Source organism: Cheilinus undulatus, linkage group 17 (assembly GCF_018320785.1).
Source record: "Cheilinus undulatus linkage group 17, ASM1832078v1, whole genome shotgun sequence".
Lineage (NCBI taxonomy): Eukaryota > Metazoa > Chordata > Actinopteri > Labriformes > Labridae > Cheilinus > Cheilinus undulatus.
In genome coordinates, this window is record NC_054881.1 from 23,950,169 (window position 1) to 23,970,235 (window position 20,067).

General features: G+C 40.4%; 1 protein-coding gene across 5 annotated transcripts in view; it reads left to right on the top strand.

Annotated features, from left to right (window-relative positions):
- rimbp2a (RIMS binding protein 2a) overlaps nt 1–20,067 on the top strand; it is a 106,894-nt gene that overhangs the window by 77,798 nt on the left and 9,029 nt on the right. For 4 of the 5 annotated variants that reach the window (XM_041810124.1, XM_041810125.1, XM_041810122.1 and 1 more), the window contains 13 exons: nt 54–211; nt 410–489; nt 589–698; nt 3,800–4,606; nt 5,373–5,396; nt 6,552–6,703; nt 7,833–8,612; nt 10,395–10,547; nt 12,932–13,031; nt 17,442–17,611; nt 19,393–19,561; nt 19,672–19,772; nt 19,929–20,000. In XM_041810124.1, coding sequence (XP_041666058.1) covers nt 54–211; nt 410–489; nt 589–698; nt 3,800–4,606; nt 5,373–5,396; nt 6,552–6,703; nt 7,833–8,612; nt 10,395–10,547; nt 12,932–13,031; nt 17,442–17,611; nt 19,393–19,561; nt 19,672–19,772; nt 19,929–20,000 — 2,876 coding nt within the window. The remainder of the gene's footprint in view (nt 1–53; nt 212–409; nt 490–588; nt 699–3,799; nt 4,607–5,372; nt 5,397–6,551; nt 6,704–7,832; nt 8,613–10,394; nt 10,548–12,931; nt 13,032–17,441; nt 17,612–19,392; nt 19,562–19,671; nt 19,773–19,928; nt 20,001–20,067) is intronic. The other variant, XM_041810121.1, reaches the window with a different exon arrangement.

Here is a 20,067-nt window from a genome sequence, read left to right on the forward strand (position 1 = left end):
GCAGAAGGAATGACAGTTGCTCTTTATTTGCTATGGAAATCAATGTCTCCCAGGCGATGAGAGCGTGGCAAACACGCCGCTACTGATCTCCCAGTTCTTGCCCCGCACAACACAGACTGGAGACAGAGAAAGACCAGAACTGCTGTCTGTCAAATCCAGCACCGTGACAATGGATCGTCCCAGCAGCCCTCGAAAGCCGACCTCCTCCGAGGTAAGTCTGAGTCACGCTACATTGCTGGATGTCACCCCATTAATGCTTTAATTTCCTTGTTGAGGCTGAGGTATACTGCCGTTTTTCATGCGTAATGGTTTACTTTTGTTTTTTTTTTCTTTTTTTTTTCAGTTTTATTTGTTTAGAGCACACTGAAATGTAGATGACATTCCCCTTTGCTTCTTTGTCAATCTATAGATAGAGGATGAGGCCAACCCATCACCAAGGTCCAAGCCTCGCTACACAGGCCAGGTCCGTCTCTGCACTGCCCGCTACAGGTGAAAGCAGCCGAATAATTTTATTCCACTAATTATTATGCCATTTGCAAATAGAAGGTTCTGGTATAAAACAATAAATCTGTACATTTCACCTCTTAGTTATAACCCTTACGATGGACCAAATGAGCACCCTGAAGCAGAGCTCCCCCTTGTGGCTGGAAAGTATCTGTACGTGTATGGAAACATGGATGACGATGGCTTCTATGAGGGTGAGGAGTAAAACCACACTTAAGTCTCATAAATAGAAACTTACATCAGCAGAAATCAGCAAAGATTAAAGTCACTGTCATATTGAGATAAATACACTGTCATGTTAAGCTCAATAATGATTTTAAGCAGGAGGGGTCCTTTGTCGTTGAGTATCTATCTGCTGCTGCAGCAGAAAATGCTTGACTGTCACGACAAGTGTCTGCACCATCAGAACTTAATCTCACCATGAGATGAAATCCTAACAATTTTTTGTCAACTTACACTTATCCTCCAGTCAGTTTGTTTAGTCTACAGTTTGGTATTTGGCAAGTTAATCCCTTTAGAAATGGTGGTGCCTGTTTGAACATGGTAGGAGCGCATAAAGTGTACCGTTTATCGGGGCTATATGATTATTTGTTGAAGGAAATAACATTCAGAACAAACTTTTAGTGATGGAACTTGTGCCAGTCCAAGTCCCTCAGCAGTATGTTTGAGACTTGGCAATACAACTCTAGCTACACTTAATGCAAAAAGAGTTGTAAATACTTGTCATTAATTTTATAACAGAAGGTAAACTTCTTGTGATGTGAAAATGATTCAATGTTTTTTTCTTACTGAAGATTTTCTTTGTACTTTTGGGCCTGGATGAAGCTGGAGGGATGTTGATGTTGAAGCTGTTTTTGAGATTTATGCTATAAAGGCAAACATATCAAAGTTTCCAGAAGTTTTTATTGTAACTTAAACCCTTTTAAATGATGTGAAGTTAATTTTTAACCCTCTATGTCAGATACTTAAGTTTGTCATTTTCCACCCTGCGATGGCATCATTTGAGCTGCACCTTTGCGCTTGATACTTTAGTCAGTGTCACCAAGAAAAAAATCCTGTACACTTTTTACATCTGGTGATTGGAGTGATTCTTTGTTTAATCCCTTTAGAATTATGAAGGCTTCTCCATCAGGGGCAATCCTAATCCCCCCAGCTAGCAATCCTGCAGACAGCGCAGCCGGCTACAGACACAGCCGTACTCAGCTGCAGTGATTCATTAGCTGTGGGCGGTGAGATTGCATGGCATCGCCGAGGAGCCTTGTATTTATCAGGCAGGAGGGAGACTCGGGCCTCAGACCAAGCTGTTGTCAAGATGGGACCTCAGTCCCTTTTAGCTTGATGACTAATCCAGCGGGGCTCAGCTTAATCATCAGCACACACCAACAACACAAACACTCACCGCACACACATATACAGACACACACAGATGGTCTTAAGGTCTACCAGGCCACTGTGGAAAAGGGGATTGAAGGACAAGATGATATGGAGCTTTTTTTGTAGACAAACTTTTGCCCTATGGGAAAATAAAAACTACACTGCACAGCAAAGCTGTTTTTTTCCTCCTGTGTTGACCGCAGCAGCTACACGCTTAGGGCTGTTCCTGGAAATGTTCAACAGCAGAACTAAAGTTCAAGTTCTTTGAATGTTGAAGAGAAGTGTTCAGTGCTTACTGGAGCGAGTGTAAAATAGAGCTTTAGAGAACCATTGGCAACTCTTACATCTCAGGGAATTGTACATACCGTGTGTTTGCATATCTCCCACCTCTCACTCACTGACTCATTCTCATCCCTCAAGGAAAAAAGCTCCCACTGATGATTTTGTGTATTCAAGTTACAGCTCTTTTCTTGTAAGGAGCCTTTAGTAAAATGTTCATTTTTACTGTACCTGTAGGAAAACAGAGGCACTGATGTGGTTTTATACAGACATTTGTATTCTCAGGTGTTTGACATAAATTGTTTTGTTCATCAACAGCATCAAGCAGGGGAGTTTTTTCAATAAAGGCCGCATTCAGAAAAATATCAGGCTCACTGGGTCTGATGTAGGTTAAGATGTGCACAGTAATTGAATCTGGTTGAAGAAAAAAAGGCACATCAGTGGCTGATAATAGAAATTGCTAATGACTGTCAAGGATTTTGGACCAGCCAATCAGATTTTAGGGGGCCGTCGTCGACCCTGGCTACCACTGGATCCGCTCCTGGTCAAAATGAGAATGATGCTCCATGCAGTGGAGAATAGAGATGCTGACAGCTCATCTCCACATACAGACTCCAAACAACAGCAAAATGCAAAAAGCTTTCAAACCTTAAAGGCATGTTAATGATAAGAGTGATACGCTTTGTAAATCGAACCTTGAGATGGAACAGATAGTGAAGCAAAGGAGCACAACTTGTGCTGCTTTTGGCAGCTGTAATCCTTTCCTCTTCATTTATCAGGGCATTTTGAATCAAGGTATTATCATTATTTTGCTTGTTGATATGTTTACCACTTCCACTATCATCTCAGCTTAGTCATGATAAAACTGAATCAACAAATTCTTTTTTCAAAATGTTTGTTTACAGAATTAACACAGCAGCACCAGCTAGTGTTGAAACTAAGAAGTAAAATACAGTCAAACGCAAGGTTCAAGTAATAATGTGGGCCACAGGGAAATTAACTTTTTGGTCTATCTGCAACTGGGACTGTTGGATTCAAAAATCTACCAGCCACTCACACTTTTTTGCCAGCCACTTTTAACAATGAATATAATGTGATGAGATATGAAATAATACTCAAGGCCTATAGTAGTCAAGGTTGTAGGCTATTCAATAAAGTGAAATGTTTCTATTGCATTTTCCTGCATAATGAAGATCGGACTTTTGAAAAATTAAATAAATTGTGCACAATTTCTGCAACCTCACACCAGAACTCAGGCCTTGTCAAACTGTCTTGGACTTAGGATGAGCAAAAATTGGTTTTTAAGACAGAGCTCTTTGGCCAGTTAGCATGTAGGTCTGCTTGGGTTTGATCATGAAGTCAGTAGGGACAAGCAGAAAACCAGAACTCAATTTAGGCTGTTTACCATCACAAAATCATTCTGATAGGTTGCTTTTATTTACTTGCCCCAGTGGCTGGTAGGTTGAGTAAATTCACTCGATGTTGCTCAAAAATTTCTGCATATTGCTGGTGGCAGGTGCTAATAGATTAGGCCACATTAGGCCCACAGACCATAGTTCGGACACCCCTGGCATAGAGCGGGGCAATAAAGTAAATCTGTTTCTCTTTCACACCTTCTGCTTTACTTCTCTCTGTGTCGTAGGAGAGCTACTAGATGGACAGCGAGGGCTTGTTCCTTCCAACTTTGTGGAGTTTGTCCAGGACAAGGAAAAACCAGCAGAGGGAGGGGAAGACCTGGACCCACTGGACCATATGTCCCTGGCCTTGGTGCCAGTGGATGGAGGTGCCTCCCAGGACGGCCTCCTGGGCTCATCAAATGCCTTGGTTCCTTGTAGCAATGGGACAGGGGGGCCACTGGACCCCGAGGACCTGGCTGAAGATGTTGTGCCTTATCCCCGAAAGATCTCCCTGATCAAGCAGCTGGCACGGAGCGTCATTGTGGCTTGGGAGCCTCCGATAGTGCCTTTGGGCTGGGGGAACATCTCTGGCTACAACGTTTTGGTAGATGGGGAGCTCCGTGCCAGCATAGCGTTTGGAGGCCGGACAAAGTGTCTGCTGGAGAAGCTGGACCTGGACGGCTGCGTTCATCGCGTGTCGGTGCAGAGCGTCACAGACCGTGGCCTGTCCGACGAGCTGCGCTGCACCTTGCTGGTGGGAGCCAATGTAGTGGTGGCTCCGTGTGGTCTACGGGTGGACGACATCCAGCGTGACACTGCCGAGCTCTCTTGGTTGCCTAGCAACAGTAACTATGGTCACACGGTGTTCTTGGATGGGGTAGAACATGCAGTGATGAAGCCAGGGAGGTATAGACTACGCTTTTACAACCTGAAGCCGCTTACAGTGTACAAAGTGACAGTGATGGCACAGCCACACCAGGTGCCGTGGCAGCTACCGCTGGAGCAGAGAGAGAGGAAAGAGGCTGGGGTGGAGTTCTGTACTCAGGCTGCAGGTCAGGAAAAACTCACTGCTACACAGACATACAGTAACAGTAATAAATTCATGTCCCATAGCAGGCAAATATCTGTTCTGGTTTGTTTATTTCAAACATGGTTTAAGAAATCTGGTGTCAGTATGAAAGACGGAGAAATAGGACTGCTGCAAAGACATGTTATACTGCAAGGTTGTGACAGTTTGGATTTGTCTTTAGTTTTTTATTTTTATTAAGTTTTCACCTCTAGTTTTTACTGCTGGTTTGTCGCTCTACTGTAGTTTTTATTTGTAAAAATGCTTCCTTTTATTTTTCAAAATTATTTTAGCATTAGAAATAATGATTAGCTAGAAAAAATTAACACCAAACAATTTATTTTTTCAATTAGGCTAGTCGTCACTCTTGATTTTTCTTTATTCAAATTCAATGTTCGAATACAACTCAAGATCTAAACTACCTTTGTGTACAGGCTTGTTCGGTAAAATAAGAGCATTTTAGATTCTTGAGGCTTAGATATACATAAAAAGCATTCTGCTGCTGTCAAGACTAAAACTGAGATTTTGTCCCTAATTTTATTTTATTTTAATTAATTTTGTGAGCCAACAGCCCAGTTTTAGTTAGATGTTGTTTTGATGTAAGGTCTTGTTCCAGAAATTAAAAGGATCTTTACAATTGAATTTTTTTGTCAGTTTTAGTTTACTATGATAAGCTTTATGTACTGTGCTATCAAAGAGCACAGCACCACATTGCCTTACCATACCATTGTTTTGTGTTGTATTCTGTCTAGGTCCAACACCATATTGCAGAACAGGTCAGAATGAAACATCAGTCCTGAGCTGAGTTTTCCATATATCTGAGCACCTAAATATTTTCTCAGTTCAAAATCAAATGAATGAGATCAAATTATACCTTTGGATTAGGGTTAAAGTCATTGTAGTGGGAATGATCATGACATATTGTTAAATATGATCAATGATTTAAGGGATTTGGGCAAAATGGCATTCTTAAGTCTCAATAATGAAAAAAATCCACACACATTTGCATCATTTATTCATTGAAATGAATTGATTTTCAAACCATTTCAAATGTGATTTTGCCCAAGTTTGCTTACCACACTGAGCACATCACTAATTAGAAGCAGCAACACATCACAAGATATGATCAGTTATTATTCAGATGAGTCATTTTCCGAGCCTATAGCCTAGCCTGTAGTAACCAGTGCTATATAAAGCTTTGACACCCCACTGCATCCAAACAGAAGCATTTTATTTGAGTGTGCAGTTATGCATGTTACATGCTTCGATTCAGGAGAGTTTAAGACAAAGAGTCAAAGAGTGGGCTGTGGTTAATCTTTCTGAATGGTTTCCTGCATGTGAAGTTAACCATGCTTCTCTCAGGAGGCCTAGAAGCCCTCTAGTTGCTTATTTGCCTTCATTTTATCCTATGGTTGGAGGATATGATGCAGCATTAGAGCAGATAATACAAATTTGAAAAACAAATTACTCAGATATTTTGAAAAAGTATTACCCATACAAATTTATCAGCTTTTTTGTTGATGCAGTAAGTTAGATAATTTAGTGTTTTTTTTGTTGCTTTAATAACTTATCATATACTTAAACAGCATTTTTTTCAACAAAGCACGACTCTTGAATGTCTTCCACAACATTGTTGCATTATCACAATTATCACAAGTATCTGCATGAACAGTTTATTCCAACAAAGTCTAAGGTGATTTATCATTGTTTCTCAAGTTTATAAGTGAGGAAAATTTTAAGTTAACCCAGTTTGCTGTTTCTTGATTCCCCTTCACCCCTTCTTTTTTTTATGTTTTTTCTGTGCATGGTTGTGTGTGTGCCAACTGTGCATCTGATGAATGCTTCATTCCCTTTTATTTGGTTAGTTTTCTAATGATGATATAGTATAAAATAGTCACTTTTCTCTGACAACCCTTCTTTTGTGTACCCAGGCCCTCCTCAGCCACCTGTGGATGTACAGGTGCTGTGTGGGCAGGCTCCAGGGGTGCTACAGGTCCGCTGGAAGCCCCCTATCCTCTCTCCCACAGGCACATCTAATGGGGCAAATGTAGTTGGTTATGCTGTCTGCACCAAAGGACAGAGGGTGAGTCAACAAGTGTTTATCCTGAGTGAAAATGATCTCTTGAGACTGTGGAGAAATTATGCTTTTCTGCATTGTGTTATGCAAGTGTAAAGAGACCAAAGAATACACAAACATATAGGAACTCTACTTTTCCAGTACAAAACAATATGATTTATTGGCATCAGTTTTAAATGTAATAACATGCGTCAAAAGTGCACAGAGGAGTGTAATGTTGATTGAATGTTGTAATGAGGGATTAGATAACATTATGTCATCTGTACCATCATCTGTAGCATTCGCAGCAGTGCCACCTACTTGTGATTCACATTCAGTGCAAGACTTTAATCAAAGACCTGTAAATGTACTGGAAGGCTCTCTAACTCCCTCTGCTGGCTGAGGGAGTAAATCACATTTGGAGGATAACTAAAGGACACAAAATCTTCATGTTAAAGAAGTAGGGGAGAGAAGCAGAAATTAATTTAACTGAGGATGAATGGGAAAAAATTATTGTGTAACAATAGAAAACAATCTGCTCCCTCTCTTTTGGAGCACCAGCATAGAAAAAGTATGGTGATAGGAGGTGTTGGAGAACTTTTTTGCAAGCATAATGCCAATAATTTTCATGTTTTTGGGGCTGACCCCTAAGTCGACCTAGAATAAACTACGGAAATACAGATGCATCTAAAAAATAGAATTTCATGTAAAAGTTTTTTTTTTCTCTGATTTTATTCAAGAAGTGAAACTTCCATTTATTCATCTCATAGGAAGGGAAGTAATTTATGAAGATTAAAAAGAGAATTTTGCACAAGTATCATCGTTTTATCTCATGCTTTTTTTTTGCTTTAAAGAAATAAAAAAATGGTTTTAGTTTTTGAAAAAAGAGAGAGGCAATAATGTAAAAAGGAGCAGGAGCATTTGTTAAAGCAGAATGCAGCAAAATGAATGGGTTTGGTTTAAATGATGGAATACTTTTACATTTTGTCTGATCAGCAGTGGGGCTAAAACATTGTCCTGGTACTTGACAACAGAAAATGAAAACAAGACTCATCCTATGAGGAAAATGATCATGTTTTTACTTTTCATGTTTCAACCGTTGTTAAAAATGATCATGAATCTTCTGTTGACTCTACTTTCCTGTTTTTAAATCCAGATAGCAGAGGTGTTGTACCCAATGGCAGATTATGTTACTGTGGAGCTGACACGGATTCAGTGCCTGGAGGCTCGTGAAGTGATCGTCAGGACGCTGTCCTTGCAGGGAGAATCCCAGGACTCCCAAGTTGCCGTCATTCCAAATAACCTGCTTGTGCCTCTTCCTGCGCTTCCTCTGCCACCGCCAATGCATCCTCATGCAGGCCCTCCTGCGCACCCCCACGCTCAGCCCCACCTCCAGTCCCCTCACATTCCTCATGTCCAACCCCAACTTCCTGCTCCCCCCCAGGCACATGGACAACCACTCCAACCCCATCCTGCACACGGACAACCCCATCCCAGACTCCCCCATCCTGGCGGACCCCCTCAGCCCCAGCTTCGAGGCCCACATCCTCAGCCCCGCCCCCTGCACCTTCAGCCCCGCCAGCCCCACCAAGGTCCCAGGCCCCAGCACCAGCTGCCTCTGCTACCCCACCCCCAACACCACCCTATACCTCAGAGACCAGTATGTGCCAGAGACCTGGATGCCAAAGACCACGGGGCCCACCATGGCGGAGCTATTCAGCCTGGACAGCCTGGCTGGGACACCAATCGTTCGCCCTCTTCCCAGCCTCCTGTGCCCATGCAAGGCCACACCCTGGAGGCCCCACAGCCTGCCAACCCACGCTCACCTTCCCCACAGAGGATTCTTCCACAGCCTCGGGGGACACTTATCCCAGACACAGTGGCCAAAGCCATCGCTCGAGAAGCTGCACAGAGGGTGGCAGCAGAAAGTGGCAAGGTCCGATGAACTTATTTTTTAATTTAAAATTTAATTTAATCTTTATTTAACCAGGAAAACTTCCTTGGATTAAAAAAATCCACTTTTCAAGAATGTCCTGGCAAAGACAAACGGCAGCACAGCTAACAAAGTTACAGCCAAAGAGCAGCAAATATTAGTCAAAACTGAACCAGTGTCATAAAAACCCTATTGATCAGGCAGAACTTCTACAAACAGATGTGTCTGCTTCCAAGTCATTCAGCATCCTCTCAGAAGTTTCCGCTGAGACAAAGTCATTAAGTTTCAGGTCATTGTGTAATTCATCCCTGGAAAAGGGGACAGCAAATTTAAATGCCTTTTTTTCAATTTCAGTACCTACCCTTGGGACAGACAACAAGACAAGGTCCCGAGGACAAAGATGATAAGTTTCAGAGCTCTTCTGACTCATATAGGTCAGAAGATAGTAAGGAAGAAGACTGATGGTAGCCTTGTAGATGAGAATATGCTTGTATTTTAGTCTATGTGTGGACATAAGAGACCCTCTGACACGTTCCTATAACAAACAGTTATGGGCAAGCGCTTTAAAATGAATGATGAACCTTAATGCTCCATGATAAACAGTAACTAGAGCAGGGATGGGCAACTTTGGTTTCTGAGGGGGCCATGTTAATTGTATTCTCACTGCTAGAGGGCCAAATTGTAGGACGCTCTCAATTTAAGAGTCAAAATTCCTTTTTTTTTATTGCAAATTATGTTTATTCAATATATCATTTGATAATACAATTGTAGAACAAGTAGGCTTTGTTATCCAATGACAATACAACAACAACCACCAAAAAAGTAAGTAAGAAAAGCACACAGAGAAGAGGGGATGCAAACCAGCAATCTAAAAATGATATTTAGAGAGATAGAGAGAAACCTAACACATGCATTTGACATTTTAGACAAAACCATAGCAACAGAAAGAGCAGAATCCAAGACTAGGAGGCCCATTGAATAACAGTGTTAATGTCTGTTATTTCACCATTAGGACTTCAGAGATGGCCCAAAATGGAGATATGTTTAGATACAAGTCCTTTTGTTTTGACTTATAATTCCTTATAATTTAACTAAAGGAACAAATCGATAGTTTTCATCCTGCAAATGCAATTGGTAATGCTTAAGATTATAACAGGTATGTTTCTATTTTTATTGTTTTCATGGCAGATTTTTTGTTTTTATCATGTTTACAATTTCTTAAAATTTGAAATTTGCTTGCGAGCTGCAGTGAGTGAGGAGGAGGGCAACATTTGGCCACCAGTTGCTCACCACTGATCTAGAGCAGTGGTTCTTAGCTGGTCAAGCCTCAGGACTCACATCAACTTGTCAATGAGAAACTACGACCCAAATTTCTGATGTTTTTAAGGGATTCATATTTATGCAATGCAAACGTTACAGTGAAGACCTCATATGGTAGGATACATGAAAAATCAAAGAGGCGGGACAAAACAAGAATGCTTTAAAAAAAAGATACGTTTTATGGACTTTTTGGCAACTATTGGTTTTAGCATCACATTCCGGACCCACTGAAAAGGGCTCTGTGACTCACTTTTGGGTCCCAACACACCAGTTGAGAACCACTGATCTAGAGTATGTAACACTAATTAAGAATTTAAAACAAAAAAAAAGAACCATAGCCAAAATGCATTATAAAACTATCAAAAACAAAGGTTCTGAAAAAATCCATAGCCAGCAATACCTAGTGCTAATAGCACTAATGTGCCAAAGTTGCTGAGTTTCCTCACTCTTCATTAATGTCTTCAGGGTGACCGGCGGCAGGGCAGATATGGAGAGCAGGGTCACACATTTCACCAGCATCACTCTGACGAGGAAGAGGAGGAAGAAGGCTTTGCACGTGGGCGGCGGAGAGGACCGTCAGTGGATGAGTTCCTACGAGGCTCTGAGCTTGGGAGGCCGGTAAGAGCAACGTTAGATTTGATTATTTGTTGCCTCCACTAAACTTTAGCTCCTATTTTGTTTTTGGATAGAAAACCTCTCAGGTGTGTGTCTGGAAGTGTGCGTGCAGGCATGTTTGGGTGGTTGCATGCATACACTCCTTTTTCCCGTGTCTTTGTGTTTTCATGTGCGTGTGTTCACCTTTCCATGTGTGTTTGCTGTGTGCATGTTTGTATGTTTGTATGTATGTGGACTTAAACATTTGCGTCTGTGTGTTTGTGTTTGTGTGTGTGCCTGTTAAAAGCCTCACTATAGTCACAATGAAGATTATCACAGCGAGAGCAGCCGGGGCTCTGACCTGTCTGACATCATGGAAGAGGATGAGGAGGAGCTTTACTCTGAGATGCAACTGGAAGAGGGACGTCGGCGCAACTCGCACAACACACCCAAGGTGCAGTTCTTTGCACTTACTCTAAACCCAAAAGCCATACCCATCCAAATTAAGTATTTTCCAGTGAACTGCACAGGCACAGATACTTCAACTGAGACTGCTGCCTTGACTTGTATTTGGTATGTGTTGTTAGTGTGTGCTGAGTTTAGGTCAAATTTAATGAATTAGATGAAAATGAGTTTGAAGTAGAGATGCCTCGATCAATTGGGATCTGATCATAGTAGGCTGATTTTCTTTTCCCTCTTTTTCATTTTTTTGCCCTTTGTGGCAACACTATCATATTACAGTATTACAAAACTAAAAGAGATAACATATTAAATGCATATTTGGGTGTTCCAGCCCCCCTTCCCCCCATAAAACAAGCCTGTGATGGCATTCTCAACCCATCTATGTGTAAGATCACAGAAAATAGATCTCATAAGTCTCTCTGTTTTTACCTCTTTGTAACTGCCCCAGTGCCCCAGTTTCATCTCTCTCCTGTTGAGGCATATTAGGCTGCTACTGACTACCATATTTCCTAATGTGGGAGTTCACAATAAAAGCACTTAAGCAAAATAGCAACTACTGATTTAGGTCTTAGGAACTTATCAGAAACCGCATGTTTATCATTAATTTAACCTAGCTTTAGCAGCACTGCCAGTGATTGATGGAGCAGCCTTTGAATCACAAGCAAGTCATCAGCAAAAACAAATCTTGAAACGTTTTCTTGCCAGGATAATACAGTTGGAATCAATGTAATCAAGCTGATTTTGTTGCTGACTCTTCACTTGCATCGTGCGCAAGTAGCACACGGTGTCAGACAGAAGCAAATGTTTCAGCTTGAAGCTTTGCAAGACAGATCTGTCTAATGACAGACATGCAATCTGGCCAGTCCATTGACTTTGCAAGGGTTTTTTGGTAACATTTTGTTGAGCAAAGCATGTAAAAGAAAGTTATTGACTGAGAAAGGATGAATTTAGCTGTCCTTTTATCAGGTTATGTTGCAGCTGAATAAGGAAAAAAAAAGTAGGCTGACTTTTCTCTAAACCTGACAACATATCAAAACACAAACTTTATTGGTATCATCTGATTTCACTCATAAATTATTGATATGAGCAGCAGAAAACATGATCGGGGCATCTCTACGTTGAAAGCTTCAGAACCATGATGACAGAACAGGAAATGAAATACTGTTTGAATGCTTTTAGGTTGAATATCAACATAGTAGTGATAAGTAGCATTCTGAAGCAAACTCACCAAAGATAGATTATCCAGTATGAAGATTTGTTTTTGGTCGTTGGCAAACTTGGTATTTAAATCACGTAATATGGCTGGTTCAACTTTTCATTTTAAACTACAGTAATCTGTATTTTAGTGATTTAGTGGTTTTATACTATATATGTGGCTGCAGAGGTATGAAGCAGAATAGTATGGTTGGAGATAGCATGGAGCCATAGTGGTCTGCTGCAAATGAGTAAAAAAGCATTGAATTGTCTTGCTGCAGGTAGCAGCATCTTTCTGTTTGAGAGCATGTTTTCATGTTTGTTCTTCATGTAGAGGAATGAAGATAGATAGTTTGAGTTGTTTGGAAGATTTTCAGCACCCTGGTGAGACAATGGGAGACTGGCTTTGGACATTTTAGTGCTGTGAGGGGGGACAGACAGACAGTGGCAAGTGACACCTTTGACACATCCTCACAATTTTTTTCAGTTAAATTCAGTTGTATGTTATCAGTATCTGCTTATTTTTGAAGTGTAAAAATGTCTCGTGGGCTTGTGTATGTCTGAGTGTGCGTCTATGCGTCTGTGTTTTGGTGAGCCTGCCTCTGAGTGCTGCATGATTTTGTTTACATACACTTTATACAAATACATCAATTTGGATTTGTTTCACATAATGTTTGTATTTTCCACATGGCTGAGAGCAACTCATGAATGCTTCATGTTGCGAATGTTCCATGTGTTGATGTGATTTTCAGACAAACGCTTCTGCTGGAGGCCGTCACGACCAGGCTGGGAGGAGAATTCATCATGGCGGTCCCCAGCCTCAAAGAAGGCCACTAATGGTCCCCTCCATTGGTCAGTATGGGCAGTTGGCTGGAGAGAAAGGATTTTTGAAAACATTTTTTATTTTATTTTATTTGTGTCCTGTTAAAAGAAAAATGTTGAATTTGCTTTGAAACCTTCATGAGCTTCTCTTTGTCTCTGAATCACCTCTGTGTCTGTTAACCATGACCATATCTCTACATGTATTAAATCTAGAAGACAGCACTACGATGCAACCAGATTTGTGTTTTTTTTTAACCCACTGTGGACAATTTCCTACACCCTAAAGCATCAGCAATATCACATATACTTTAAATTTTCTTTTCCTGTGATATTGGGGAATGTTAGTACCTTTCAAGTGGCTGTATCAAAAAATGCATACGGCATTTGGGTAACCCTCAGTATCGCTTCAGAGCCCAAATGAGAGAGTCTTAAGTAAAATGACAAATCACTTAAGACAAAGGGGAAAGCTCATTTTAGCTAAGCTCAGACCAAAGATTTGTGACAAGACCGTTTTAGAAGGTCACTAGTGTTGGATCACAGCTGAAATCCAGTCGTCTGATGCTGTTGCCTGCGATTTAGTTTGTGATATTGCAAGCAGATGGTTTCAGTGGGTTGCATGCAGATGAATGTGAAATGAAAATCCTGTTTTGATACGCTATTAACATCAACAAATATTTGTTCAAAGTAGTATATTTTGTTTGAAAAAGTCATGCTGTGAATTTTGGAAATGATTACATTAGTCTTTCTTAAACTAGTCAGAAACCTCAGTCTGTAAACACTCCTATCTCATTCATCAGCTGGACAATTAAGCAGGATGCGCACCACTATATGAACCAACACATGAGAAGTAGCTAAATCCGTCTGTAAAAAAAAAAAAAAATTCTCAGGAGATATCTTACTTACAACAAGACTGAGCTAACAGAACCTTGCCAGGCTAAGATGGTGATGACAAATTGGAAATAGTGATGAGCAGGAAGCATACAGGCTGATATGCAATATCAAGAGTCAGATTTAGTGTGCAGTTACTTCGAATTAACTTTAAAATCCCTGTGTGTGATAAAAAATCTTTCTTTTAGATTTATTGTATGACAGGCCACTGTGTTATTTACCACCAGGCATAATTTCAGTCATGAAAGTTTATTAAATGAAGCTTCAAAACATGAAAAATGAGGCAGTTAAATCTGCCCTAAGATAGTGGGGGCATGCTGGTTGAATGGGCTAAAGCCACACCCACCCAAAAGGAATTTAATCCTTGTACATTTTAAAAAAAAGCTTCTGATCAGAACGCAGCAGCCTGGCTCTGTGCCTGAGCAGAAAGACAGAAGTTTGGTATAAAATTTACTGTTTTCTGGTACAGATCTCTCTGTTTTTGATATTTATAACGACCTGTAGGCCACCGTGGCTGGTAGATTTGGGAAATTTACCTCACAATGAACAAAAATACAGCATGTAAGTGGCTGTTAATTTCCAATGAAGACGGTGACATCAGCTGACAACAGACTGTACTGAGATGAACTGCTTGGTCATTGTAGAATTAGGGGGTGGGGTGATTCCCCATAGCGACTGGTGATGTCATGGGCTCAGATATTTGCCCAGCTCAAACAACTTCAACAACAATGGTCTAAATCCAAAATTCAGTCACAAAGAGATCTCAGTGTTTTCACATGTTAACAGCAACCTTATTCCAAAATATCTCATGTGTTAAGACAAATAGTTTTGATTTCACTTTACAGGGACTTTAATCAGCAGCATTGTGAACTCAGAGACTTTTGAACTGTTGCAGAGCAGCCTGTTGCCAGCAGTTGCAGGATGGGACTCGTCCCATTACAAGTTTTTGGTCTGAACTGGGCTTAAGAAATTAATGTTGACCCCGACACTAACAATGACTTGCTAACATCCCTCTTGATTCATGAGTTTGTCTCAAAGGGTCGGCCCTTAACCTTTCACATCTACCAGTCAAATCGAAAAAGTTTCTGTTACTGTTAGAGGTTCCCCATCTTCTGTGTCCCATTTCACCTAAGGTGTTCCCCAGGGATCATTTTTAGGTCCTCTCATTCCTTATGCTTAGATTGGGTTGAGACATTCGTAAATATAATGTATAGAGCCACTACTACGCTGACAACACTCATTTATGTATTCCACTTAAATCCATCAATCATCAGACTCCAAACCAACTTATTTCTGATACTAGTTATTGGACGTCTCAAAACTTCCTATTACTGAAGCATAACAAAACAGAAAATGTCGATTTTCTTTAAAGTGAGATAGTGAAATCCTATTACATACCACTTAGCCAACTGCAAGAAATGTAGGCATTGTACCTTTATTTTGATGAACAGATAATGTTTTTTTCATTTTGCTCCTGTTTTTACTTTGTCTAATTTGGACTTCCATTACTGTCCTTAAATCAGGTATAGCTCAGACTATCACTTGTTTCAAAATAATGCCACTACTTTCATCACTGGCAGAGGAAAAAGAGGTTATACAACTCTGATTCTGGCCTTTATATATGATTTTAACATTTTATTGCTTACTTTATGTGAGCAGGCTCCAAGAAATACAAAAGACCATCTCACCATCTATGAAACTGATGCCCTTTTAGATCACCTGAACCTGAATGGTGGCAAGCACCGGGGGAAAATCAAAATCCAGACTCTCGACTTTATATGATGTACCTGCAGAAATTGCAGAGATTGAGATTACTAAGCCTGCCACTGCCTTTAAACCTTTTAAAGCTTTTTTTTCAATCTTTTATAACTGTGGAAACTTTATATTGTGTTTTCTTTTTGATATTTTGTATTTAATTAATTTGCTATTACAGCTTTTAGGTAAGCACTTTGAAACTTTGTTTAGAGATGCACAATTATTTAAAAAAGGTAATATTAGAATTATTAGAAGCTTCAGGCAGCGATACAAATCAAAAGTTCCTGTTTTGGGAAGGGAATGTTGTTATATAATATTGCATTGTAACCCCATTACCCTCTAACTGGTGTTTCCTGTAGAAGTAACATCTGAGAATAACAGTGAGGGAAACCCTTCCCCCATCACCGAGGATGGTAACTATGGCAGAGTAGCTCGGCACAGGACGTGGTCATCCCGCAGGCACATGGGCGGCACCAGGTCTCCCCATGGTATGTGCCTGCAGTCCTGTTTCTACCACCACAGCATGGTAACAAAAATGCCACCAGCAACTGGCAAATGGCAAGAAATAGCTGTGGACACTTGCAAGTGCCTGTTTCAATGTCTTAAATAATAATAGTTATTATTATGCTTTCAGTTGAACAGCATGACTGCACTGCACTGAAATGGCAGCCCCACTGGAAAGCCACACCTGGGGTTCAGGATGAACGTTTCCACAGTTGCAGATGATAAATGATTTATTGAGAGAATGCCTCACTCACTGCACTGAACTCAAGATGCCTGCTAAACCCCTCCCCTACGTGGTATAACCATACCTACAACACTGAACTTGAGGGAAGCCATGCATGAAATTTTTTAGAATCATTAGTGACTGGAATTTAGGATTGACTTCACTCTCACCGCTGTATTTTTTTTTTGGGAGGTTTGAATTATTTCAACATTTGAGTTTGGAATATCAGCTGTTGGAAATGCAGTTCTCCCTGTACAACAAACACTTTGTAAGCTGTCAAATGCTCAACTGGGAGCAATGCATTTCACATCTGGCTTGTATATTCAAGCTTCAAAATAAAGCTTTTGTCAAATAGTGTCACATTCAGCCAGCTTTATTGCAATTGCAACTTCAGGTAAATCACACTTCCACAACAACTCTGCCAACTCTGCACCACTCTTTTTGCTTTTACAAGGGTTGGCAATGCGTGGAAGATTTAGATTTTTGCTAGAAATCTTACTATTTCACATTTTTTTATACAAACTAAAACTTCACGTATTATATCCTTATAGATGCATGTTAGGGCCTTGATTGTTTTTGATGTTGTGTCACATGTCTGTCTGTCTGTGTAATGCACCATGGTTTGTCTTGCACCCCATTTGTCTCTCACTGCATATTTAAAATAAAATTAGGAAAATATGGAAATACCTTAAGTGTGTATTCGTGTTTTGCAGTATGGAAAATGACTTGAATTGGTCACTGACCAGACATTTCTTCCTGCATGCTGACAGGGACAAATAGCTGGACAAGAAAAACAAAATTAGATCATTCCTTTGATTTCCTTGATGCATGGTTTACTGTGTATTCAAATGCACTGTGGAGCTAGTTTTCTTGGTCAATAGTTTTCAAGTTTGGCTCAGCACAAACAAGGGCCTTTATTTTGAAGGAGAAAGAAAGAAGTGCAAATGATGTTTGCTTTGCTAATATTAAAATTTCTACAAAGAAAAGTCCCTGCTTTTGTGAACAGGATATAATAATTTGATATTTAGTCATACAGAATAATGGAATTTTTGATTTTAAATGTGTTTAAGATGGCTACAGGGACCGGGATCGCCGCTCTCCCACGTACTATGACGAGTCAGAGCCTGAGGAGTCCTTCCGGATCTTTGTGGCCCTTTTTGACTACGATCCTCTGTCCATGTCCCCAAATCCGGATGCAGCTGATGAAGAGCTGCCCTTCAAAGAGGGGCAGATCATTAAGGTTAGAGTTTATGTTTATGATGGGTGAGACACTGTGTCCAAATCCTGACATCTTGTAATCATAATAAATGTAATTCTAGCTTACAGATAACTGCAGAAAGAATGCTGCCATTCCATAGCTAAAGCTTTTATTGATTTCCCTGACTTCACCCTTTGCAGTTTTCTTTTCCCTAAAATGTATGCATTTTCTTAACTGTAATTAAAAAAAGAATACTTAGTCCACCATCGTCTTAAAGCTTTGGTTACACATAAAGTTAAATATAGGTTTCTTTTACTGTCTATCACTACATCAGATCAGTTAGAACTGTAGAAAAGTGAAAAAGTTGCTAAAGGAGTTCAAAGTCATTCATTTATAGTTTTTATTGTGAAAATCCACTGTAGCACTTCATCATCCTAAAACCCCAATCTTCTCTATCTGCCAGCTCCACTTCACAATAAGACAATCCCCTGATAGCCTGGCATATTAAAAGAGAGTTCTGTTAATGAGAGGAGAGACAACTTGCAAAAAAAAAAAGAGATTTTTGTCTGCCTTTTCTGGAGGTAGAGTCCAGTGCTGTAATACTCATATCCCTATAGTGTCTGAACAGGCAAAACAGCGGTACTACTACCACCAGTAAACTATTACAGCAAAGCACTAATCTTCCTGACTGAAACTGAGCAAAGAAGCCTCATGGCCACTCTATTCTATGCCGATGGATGTGCTTAATTTGAAGTGGAGGGTACTCCCGACCAGAAAAGGGAAAGCTGCTGACTCATGTTTTGGAAACTTTAATGCAAATTCACTGAAAGGCCCAGAATATGAATGATATGACAGATCTTTCTAAAGCTGCACTTCTTTCCATTCTTTGGTGTTAGCCAACAGAGCCAAACTGTCAGGCAGGCTTAGCTGTGAATGCTTTTGTCAATGGTGAGAGGATGAGTTGCATTATGCAGTTCTATAATTGAGAGATAGGTCTTTTTGGTGTTTCTATGATAAGGACAAAATTTCAGCACAAAGTTGTGTAACAGGGGGTAGGTTAACAAAATGCTGGCTTGCAGCACTGAAGCAGATGGGATGGTGGAGCCAAGAGCTCATTTGCAGAGGCTGCAGTACCTTGGAGCACAGATTGATTCCTAATTCCTAGTGCACGTTTGGTACACCAGACTGGAGTTTCTGTTTTTCCAAGATAAAAACAACAAATTACAGCAACACTTATTCACTGATCCATACACAACAGACAAAACATTAAAAACTAACATTTGAACCAGTCAAAGTGCTTTGAAAACATCCACTCCAAAATAGTACACATCCTCTCAAAGTTAAAGTACCTTATCTTGTCCTAGTTGAGCTAGTAATTAAGTTAGACCTGAGTTTGCCGCAGCCAAATAAAAAACATTGTCAGCTAACTTTGACCTCCCTTGATTGAGGTGTTATGTGCGAGCAGAAGAGTGTAAAATGTATAAGTAGGCATTCAGCCTCACATAATCACCACTTTGCTTCACATGCTTACACCATGCTTTACACATTTAGGCATTAAAAGAAGAGCCTTGAGCTTTGCTGAGGAGTCCTAAACTGTCTGGACTGTTCTAAGGGGAGTTTACCTATCTCTACTTCCTAAGGATTTAGGGGCCACCATAGAGAACAAAACTGAGGTATTAAGATTTCTACTTTGTAATAGAGAATATCAAAAAGGTGTTAGACATAAACCTACCTTAATAATCTGTAAATGGGTTACTTGAGGTTCCATTTCAAAACCAGTACTTTAAGGGGATCTCTGAAAACACTTTTCACTCCTTTAACAGATATATGGTGATAAAGACACAGATGGTTTCTACAGAGGAGAGGTGAGGGGCAGGATGGGACTGATACCCTGTAACATGGTGTCAGAGATCCGAGCGGAGGACGAGGAGACCTTGGACCAGCTCATGAAACAGGGCTTTCTGCCTCTTAGCACACCTGTGGACAGAATAGGTAACACAGCCCGCTCACTTTTTTTGTCAGGGAATATTTTCTTTGTGTTCAAACAATGAGGATTTGAATGAAAACAACTGGTGAAAATGCCATCTGCTATTGCTTTTCAGAGCAGAACAGAAGAGGACTCCGTCGAGATCAGGCTTCAAGGAGGATGGTGGCTTTGTATGACTACGACCCACGAGAGAGCTCCCCTAATGTTGATGTGGAGGTATCACTGATGGCTCAGGGCCTCTGGCTAAACAAACATATTCACAGAACCAAGGGAGCACTGAATAAGAGGATAACTATGAGACAACAAAAAGTCAGTCAGTCATTCTATATCCCATTCCTGCATATCACTGTTTGTATCTCTGTCTCCTGATAGGCTGAGCTGACGTTCTGTGCTGGTGACATCATCGCTGTTTTTGGAGATATTGATGAGGACGGATTCTATTATGTAAGTGCAGCTTTGATTGTTTTCCATTTTTATGTACAGCTTCTCCATTTTTGTTTAATCTTAACAC